The sequence below is a fragment of the Brienomyrus brachyistius genome, unplaced genomic scaffold, assembly GCF_023856365.1.
Source record: "Brienomyrus brachyistius isolate T26 unplaced genomic scaffold, BBRACH_0.4 scaffold47, whole genome shotgun sequence".
NCBI lineage: Eukaryota > Metazoa > Chordata > Actinopteri > Osteoglossiformes > Mormyridae > Brienomyrus > Brienomyrus brachyistius.
Genome location: NW_026042322.1, coordinates 1,618,160 through 1,627,034, shown reverse-complemented (window position 1 = coordinate 1,627,034; position 8,875 = coordinate 1,618,160). Strand labels below are relative to the sequence as shown.

The window sequence follows — 8,875 nt, the reverse complement described above, 5'->3', positions numbered from 1 at the left end:
ACGTGCTTTTTATGGCAGCAGGTCACTCATCCGCGCGGAGCAAGACATTAGACGTCATCTTGCTCAGAAGAGGAGGCTTTTGTCATCCGGGCTCACAGCGCCGAGGCAGCCGCCCGTACGTTTCACTGCACACAAAATGCAGCAGATGTTTCTCCCAATAGAAGGTGATGAGATCATCCCCCGCGAGAGGCCTGTACATCTGGGAGAGAGTGTTGTAAGTGATAGGAGCATTACGTCACCCTTTCCTGCATTGTGTTCTAAACACAGCTTAGGGCAAAAATAGAGCCTGTTCCGAAACAAACCTGGTGGCCATCTCGTCTGTTTAAAAATGAACACAAGGCAAAAATTAGATCCTTACAAATTTTCGCCCAGTGGGGTGGGGGGGTGGGGGGTGGTACTCAACATCCACAATAGGACTGAGTGTATAGATAGAAGCGGGGAAATACAAGGTTATTAGAATAAAACTAAAAACTAAACGTGAATTGCACATAAGATGCACTATGCAATATAAAATCAAAGTTAGAAAAAGATGCACGGATTTCAATATATTTTCATTCACATGCGTCAGAATATGAATATAGAACAAGTGACAATTATAATTATACAACATAAAATAGCACCGTTTGCGAAACAAATTATAACCCCCCTACTGTCTGTCCCGGGTAGATGAACTGGTTTAGATGGGCGGACTGGCGGGCGGTACACAGCTTGACTGCTGCTGTCACCAAACACAGTCACCTGCTCTGTGGACTAGCCACGCCCCCTTCCCCCCATGTGACGTCTCTGGGTGCAGCGGCTAACTGTTAACATCTAATCCAGTGTGCAGACTTCCTTGGACGCTTTGGGCGCTCTCTTGCCCGCATCCCAATAACCCGGGCTCAGCGCACGGTGCCTGTGCGGAGCCATCGATCGGCAGCGAGTAGCCAAGGCGTTCTCTGCCTCCCCAGACCAGCTTGCTTCTATGTCAGCTGGACCCCGATAAACCTTTTGTGGACATTGCTGACAATTCAGCCCAATAGATCTGGGCCAAGATTGCTGACCACCCTCCCTGAGCAGAGCAATGACTTCAAAACAGATCTTCTATTTCAGAGCTCGCCCCCCCCACAATGGGCGGACTGCTCTGTGACTGTTATGATTATTTCAGAACAGTCGAGTGCGGAGCTGCTGCGGCAATTACTCACTGGATCAATAGTGCTTTGCGAGAAGCTGAATATTGCTATTGGAAGAAACTGACTTGCAGTCAGAGCACAAAATCACATGTGGAGTCATCGAATGGATGCTAATGTTAAGCAACGTTAGTTTTTAGCTGATCAGTCAGTGAAAGACATTACAATCCACGTTTAGCCATGTGGTGGGTAATATCCATTAACATCTCAGTAATACAATTACTGCCGGTGTTAAATCATGCTGCTGCTACAATATATCTTATAATTTAGTAATTTAAGAAAATCCAGCGCAACGATAAAATGCACACAAGTTAAAGTTACCTGTCCAATGTTATTATCGATGTCATTCTCCGCTCTGGGACTATGAAGTACTAAACGCCATCTAGTGACGAAAAGAGGTAACACAAGCAATATGACAGAGAGGGCGGCATCATAATCATTAAAACAATCAACCAACATTTCCTCTATATAGGTTCGTTCAGTAATACAGTTAATACCTGTTTATGTCGCAAGATTTTATTTTTCAAAGTATTTCGATAAGGCTAAGTTTGCATTAAGCTCTACCTGACCTAAGAAACACTCAAAATACAGTTTAGAGAGCCGTATTTTTTATTTTGAAAATGAAAATCTTTGCCTGGTTCCCGGTGACAGAATAACATTGCAGAGTTGACCATGGTCTCCAAAGACCTTCAACGCCGAGTTCAGCTTCAGTGACATTTAATCGAGGAGGAGATCACCTTGGGATGGACACCATCTTTGGTACAAATATTATCAATATCTGTCAAATACTCCAATGTGAGCGAGCAACAAGTGTTGCACTACTGGACATTTGTTTTCTTTTTAAGATTTCCATTCTTGCGCAGGTGAATTCCAACATAAAATTACAACATAAAACATACCAAAGTAAATTTTACTTAAGGTTACTCTTGGGGAAATGCTCAAATACATCAATACATATATATATATTTCCTTTTATCCTGTGTTCATATGTTCCCGTAACTTTTACTGCAACAGAGTAAACACTCTCCGAACCTCAAATGGACCATTTTAAAGGGATAAAAAAAAAAAGTAAAGACTTCAGAAAGTTGGTTTTATTCAGAAGATTGAGTTAAAATTAAAAGGTCATGCCTCCCATTGACAGTCCTTCCCGTCACTGCTGTGGACGGCAGGGCAGATTTTAGCCGCGAGCATAGAGCGGGGGTTGGCGGACAGTGTAATCCTAAGGGAGACCAGCGCGGCACCGTAGACGATAGAGATGTAGTGTGGCAGTTACTGTAAACATCCAAGACGGCGACGCCTAGTCATCCAGGAAAAAGTAGTTGCCACTCTTCTTCTGTTCCACATCCTGAAGACGGCAGAAAGGGGAAAAATGAGCGCGGAAATGCAGGGGGGCGAAAACGACAACAAAAGAGGGCGCACTGGGAATCGTCATGGAGACGAGCGCAAGAGGTCAAAGGTCAGAACGTAACGCCGGGACGGGACGCCCACCTTGATGGAGTTCATTTTGTTGATCCTCGGTCGGAAGTTGTTGGGGTCTCTCCTGAAAGTGATCTCCAGCTGCGAGAGGAACTTGTTCATCCCGGCAAGCAGAGTTTGAGGTCTGACGCGGGCAACAGAGGAGCCAAATTACACGATGTCACCACGTGAGTGCAGGGATAACTAGCGCAACATTATACCGGTGCTCTACTCACGAGCAGTGCACTGCAACGACGGGTCATGCCCCAAAACCCGGTCCGATCTACTCACGTGTTGGCGGTGGTGCACTTGGACGGGACGCCGTCGAACACGATGACGCGGTCGGCAAGATAGGTGGCCATGATGAAGTCGTGCTCTACAATGAAGGCGGTCTTCTTCGCATGCAGGATGAACCTGGATAAAATGATTCAAGACGCAATAGTGTGAGAGCACCCTAGAGGGCGCTATTTAGGGGCACCACCCAGGCTACTGTGGCAGCAAAATCCGCAGCGAGTGACTTGCGGCCATGACCAGCCGAGCACAGCTGGCAGTGACGATCTCACCCGATCGCACCTACCGCTTGATGACCCTGGCGGCCATCAGACGCTGTTCGGAGTCCAGGTAGGCGGAGGGCTCGTCGATCAGGTAGACGTCGGCTGGTTTGCCCAGACATAGAGCCAGGGCCACTCGCTGCAGCTCTCCGCCGGACAGGTTCTGAACCTATGGGAAGAGTCGTCGTCACATGCGGCCTTGCTGACCCCAAGCGACAGACCCCGTCCAGCCCACCAGTACCCCCACCCGCACTCACATCCTGGTCAATGATGCTGTCGATCTGCATGGGCTTCATGACGTCCGTGATGAACTGCGGGTGAGTGTAGGCGTCGCGGATCTTCTCGTGCAGCAGCGCGCGGACGCTTCCCTAAGAGACCAGCGGTCGGGAAATCACATGACCAAAGGGGGGGGGGGGGGGAGAGACAAAAACCGTGGAGATACAAGCGGAACGGGTGGTGAGGGACGTACTTTGAATTTGGGGCTGATCTTCTGCGGTTTGTAGCTGACGTTCAAGATGGGAACTTCCCCTGAGAACGACAGCATGTCAAATGCGGCGGAACATCACACATCTATCTGCTGTCAGATGCTGCAGAATCATTGGCCGGAGAACGAGAGACCGAACCCAGCCGTCTGCAAGACGTCCGAGAGGAAGCTCACCTCCGTCGTCTGGCTTAAGGCGGCCCGCTAACATCCTGATGAACGTCGTCTTGCCGGTTCCTAAAAACACCACCTCGAATCAAGGTTCACCTCCCACATTTTAAAAGGCCACAAAGCCAGGCCGCCCGCTCCGGCCAATCGTGCTCACCGTTCTCCCCCAGCATGACCATGATCTCCGAGTCTGTGAACTCCCCCCCTATGATCTCCAGCGTGAAGTCCCCCATGGCCTTCTTCATGTTGGGGTACTGGTACCGGCACAGCTTCTTCACCTCGTCCTCGTTGGCCGTCTCGGCCACCTTGAACACCAACGACGTCTCCCGGAAGCGCAGGTTCTCCGTGGGAACGTAGCCGTCCAGGAAGATGTTAATTCCTGTGGCGCGGGACATCGGGACAGAACTGAGGCTTTAATTACCGCTCAGAAACATGATATTTACACTTAAGGAGCACAGGTGGACAAACCAACAACCATCGGTCAAAAGTTTCTGCACACATCAGGTCTTTAGCACTTTTCCCCATTTATTTCATAAACTGCAGATTTTTTATTCAGGTTAAGCACTGGAAAGCCGAGTGAACGACCATAAATGAAAATACAAGTCATATAAAACAGGTTTCCTTCATAACATGGAAAGAGTATGTAACAGTGCATGTCTGACATCCTATTAACTGGATTTGTGATGATGGCAAATTCATGGCTGCAAGTTTAAATGCACTAGCTGACCGTTTCATTCCATTTAATGTCCCTTTTAGACGGAATGCCTGATTTTCTCCGCTGTTATAACTGCTAGAGGAGGTTGATGAATCAAAGGTGACATTTTCTTGCTAATGAAAGGTACTCAAATGGTGAACAAAACTGTAAATGTATGTGCTAGTATGCAAATGTAGAAAACTTTCGACTGGTGGTTTATGTCACTGGAAAAAGCTGAAAGAAAGTCCCGTTCAGCAAATAACGAGCACAAATTCTGAGGGAGCACCTTCACGGACGCTGAAGGGCATGGTGACCACTCCGTACGCATCTGGGCACCCCATACAGGCAGCAGATGAAGTCAGACAGGTAGTCCAACACGCTCAGGTCGTGTTCCACAACAATGATGTACCTGGGGATGCGACAGAAGCAGAAAAATCACGTCGGAGGAACAGGAAATCCTCGATAAGATTAATTGCCGTGCAAGCGGCCTGCATGCAGGGGCCTCACTAACAAGCAGCAGGGGAAAGCCTCGGATATGCACTGCACGCACAGGCAGACAGGCACTGAGTGACAGACAGACAGACAGGTAGAAACACACACAGACACAACCTGTCTGGGGTGATGAGGGACCGAATGGTGATGGCAGCCTTCAGACGCTGCTTCACATCCAGGTAACTGGACGGCTCGTCAAACATGAAGCTGGAGAAACAGAGGAAACAGCACAACAAAGTCATTATAAACCCCGGACCTCCCCGTAAGCATGCTAAACACTGCAAGTAATAAATAAGGGCTCCATCTTTGTCAGGCCCAATCCGTCTCCGGCTGGCAGGGACTCACATGTCCGCCTTCTGGATGCAAACCACGGGCACAGGCGAATCGCTGCAGCTCCCCTCCAGAAAGGTCCTCCACGTTCCTGTCCCTCAGGTGAGTGAGATCTTCCCCATGGAGGAAAAAAAAAATTTATTGTGAGTCTAGAAGCTCCCAGGAACCTGAACACTGCAGCTTTATTTAACATCTTAACATAAAAGTGTGCAGGTAGCAGTTCCATCTCCATGTTTCCTTGAGCAGATGGCTCGTGCAACACACTAGCACGGGTGGAGAGCACAAGAAAAACAGCCCGTCTCGAGATCACCATGACGACCGGGGTTTACTGCACTCGGAGCGAGACGCACCAAGCTGGTCACAGACCACGTCTTCGGTCTTAGTGTCATCCTTCCTGCTCAAAATCGACCCCACGCTTCCCTAGGAGGACAGAAACGGTACCTTCAACATCACATAAAGGCAAAAAAAAAAAAAAAAAAAACAGCCAACTACTCCAAAATCCCAAGGCACTGACCTTGACCGTCTTGGGAATCTGGTCCACGTACTGCGGCTTGACGATGGCCTTTAGGTCGTCCTCCAGAATCTTGGTGAAATAGTTCTGCAGCTCGGAGCCTCGGAAATAGGTGAGGATTTCCTGCCAATCTGGGGGAGCCTGAACGACCAAGTAATCTATACTTCAATCCCAGCAGGCATCTGGTTTGGCTTCCGCCTCGTTCAAAGCAACCACTCATCAATCGGCCATTCATCGTGAACGCCAGAACGGCTGAAACGCGGCCCCCACTCACGTCGTACTTCCCCAAGTTCGGCTTCTGCTTTCCCGCCAGGATCTTCAACGCCGTCGATTTGCCGATGCCGTTGGTGCCCACCAGCCCCAAAACCTCTCCGGGTCTCGGAATTGGCAACCTGGAAGACGGGGCCCAAGCAGAGTGCAAGGATGAGGGACGAGAACACGAATTTTCTAAGAACAAAGGGACAGAGCATGGCTACGGTCTGGTCCATCAAGCCCAGGGTCCTGATTATGTTGGATGACGCGGGTAGCGCACTCACCGGTGCAGTTTGAAAGAGTTGGCACAATATCGGTGCGTTGTCTCCTTTTCAAGGTTGCTTGGCAGGTTGACAATAGACAGAGCACCAAACGGGCATTTCTAAAAATAATAAATGACATTTATGCATCGTGTCGCTAAGGATTTCGCTCCTAGAGAGAAAACACGCCGAGCGACTGACATCAGGAGGGCAAAGACACTCACTTTGATGCAGATACCACATCCAATGCAGAGGGATTCAGAAATCCATACGATCTTGCTCTGAGACGTCACCTCAATGCAGAGCTTACCTAGATTAAATCGAAATAACAGCACAGACATGTAAGCAAACGACGATTTTAGGCGATTTTTATTAATTCACCCAATTCATAAGAATTAAGAGGAAAAAGGCATTGTTGCTTCTTTAAAGAGTGATAAAGTGGTAGCAGTTTTCTGATCTTAACCCATTTGAGTAATAAGGATGATCTATGAGTGTTTGATAAAGCAGTTATTGAATGGCCGGTGTATGTTCTTACCCATGCGGACCACGGGACAGCTCTTCTTACACTCCTGTCTGCATTTCTTGGGCTTACACTTGTCATGGTTTACGATGGCGATACGGGTCGGTTTGTCTGACATCCTCTCTCTCCTTCACCGCCTGGCAGGGCAGATAATATTCTCAGGACGAAAGGGGTGGCGACCTCGCCGAGAGAGATAAAACGACGAAGCTCGGTCTGCGAAAAAAAAAACACGATCAACAACGAAGTTTCAACAATGTCAGACAAAATGTCAGCTACAGGGTTGCCAACTTCGGTCAGCTGGCTGGCGTGATTTTTTCAACTCGAGACAAGTCTGCACATACATTGACATGCATGTTTAAAACAGTTTATTACCTTGTAAATAGTCTGTAGGGTTTACAAACTGCCCCAACATTTTTTATGTGTGTAATGGAATAAAATAGATTTGCTGTTAGATTTCTTGCGTATGCATTATTCTGAATGTCACGCCAGATGCGTGAGAGCTGGCAATCCTGCATGCATCATTTCACTAAGCATACGATGCAGACTAACATACGTCAAACGTTATCTAACACTGCGCTAACAGAACATCTGAAATGAAATAACGCATATTAAAGTAAAAGCGTCGACCATACAATCAAGGCCACAAAATATGAACGAATAAGCACCGCACGGAGCATAGTTAGGGCGTGGATGTGTGGCATTTTGGACACGGCAGCGAAAGCGTCAGGGAGGCCTCTCGCTTCTCTGCATCCATCAGGTCGCCCGGCAAACCCTGCGCTTTAGCATAGCCGCACCAAGGGCCACGAATTGCGCAGGCAGTCGAAAGGGCGAAACCCAGTCGGATGCCTCTGTATGGGAGGATAGCCATGCAGGGCGGGTAAAGGAAATGGAACCGGCTGGCCACGACGCACATGGGGGTGGATGGGACGGCAGACTAGCCATTAGCTGCCGTGGCTACCTAAAATGTCACCGGCAAGAGTTTTATTAGCCGGCTGGGTAAAAGGGTCAAATTAACAGGCTGCCCGCGCGATATTTCCTTAACTCACCGCACGACGGCTCCCTGGCGGTTGCTGGTGCGCCGGTAACGCGGCTTTCCCGAGCTCCCACCTTAAACAACGTGTTCTCAGTAGGAGAGAAAGCCGGGGCTGGGAAGATGGCGCGTCAGCACGCGCTCCATGCGCGACCAGGGGCGCTTCTCCATCGACGTCATGACGGCCGACGTCATCGGGGTGACGTCACTGAGCGCGACCGAGGAGACGAGTGCTACGCAGCTTGGATCCATGTTCAGATCTCGTTTATGAAGCTGACGACAATAACTATCCCACCTTTTACTATTTTAAGTATATTGGTTATAATTGCAGTTTTTTAGCATTCCATATCAGTAATGATTCCTGTTACGTTTGTATGTCGCTTCTTAAAGCATTTATTTCAATAACAGCTCTCTGTTTAGCAGCATAAGAGAAATACGAATACACAAAAACAGACAGCCATCCTATTATAGAATGAGTGTCTTACTGCAATGAGAGCAGTATGTTAGTCCGTATAGAAGACAGGGATTAACTGACGGGAGAAACTCAAAAAAATGTAACTTAAAAATACTTAAATTATTTTTGAGCAGACATAACTCAATATCACAAGTGCACTGTAAGTCTGTAACTGCGGAGTGGGGACAGGGTAGCCTTATGAATAGCTGACATTATAATGGTAAGTGTCAGGCTTTGTTTACAGAGGTGGACTTTTCAAGGTAGTTTAGTGTTCACTTTTGTATTCATACGAAATGTAACAGCTGACAACCGTGTGCGTGTGTATGAACATACGTGACCAATAAACTTGATTCTGATGTTGATCTACATTAAGGGAAAGATGACAACTGCCATACGCTAAAATATCCTTAAAATATATTTTGAATGAATGTTCCTTCTTTGTACACTAGAGGTCAGCATTGCTACACACTAAAATGCATCCGGGTCCGACGCTTGTTTTTGAGATGAATCA

At 47.9% G+C, this 8,875-nt stretch overlaps 1 protein-coding gene across 1 annotated transcript; it reads right to left on the bottom strand.

Annotated features, from left to right (window-relative positions):
• Positions 1-1,757: 1,757 nt before the first annotated feature.
• Positions 1,758-8,097, bottom strand: abce1 (ATP-binding cassette, sub-family E (OABP), member 1). Its single transcript, XM_048999788.1, is given in 20 exon segments — positions 1,758-2,511; positions 2,655-2,766; positions 2,913-3,035; positions 3,199-3,341; positions 3,430-3,540; positions 3,642-3,700; positions 3,831-3,890; positions 3,979-4,200; positions 4,802-4,847; positions 4,849-4,924; positions 5,125-5,214; positions 5,353-5,378; positions 5,380-5,450; positions 5,688-5,757; positions 5,852-5,989; positions 6,123-6,240; positions 6,385-6,482; positions 6,585-6,670; positions 6,896-7,093; positions 7,927-8,097. Coding segments are annotated over 19 exon segments (1,800 nt in total). The 5' UTR covers positions 6,999-7,093; positions 7,927-8,097; the 3' UTR covers positions 1,758-2,463.
• Between the last annotated feature and the right edge of the window lie 778 nt (positions 8,098-8,875).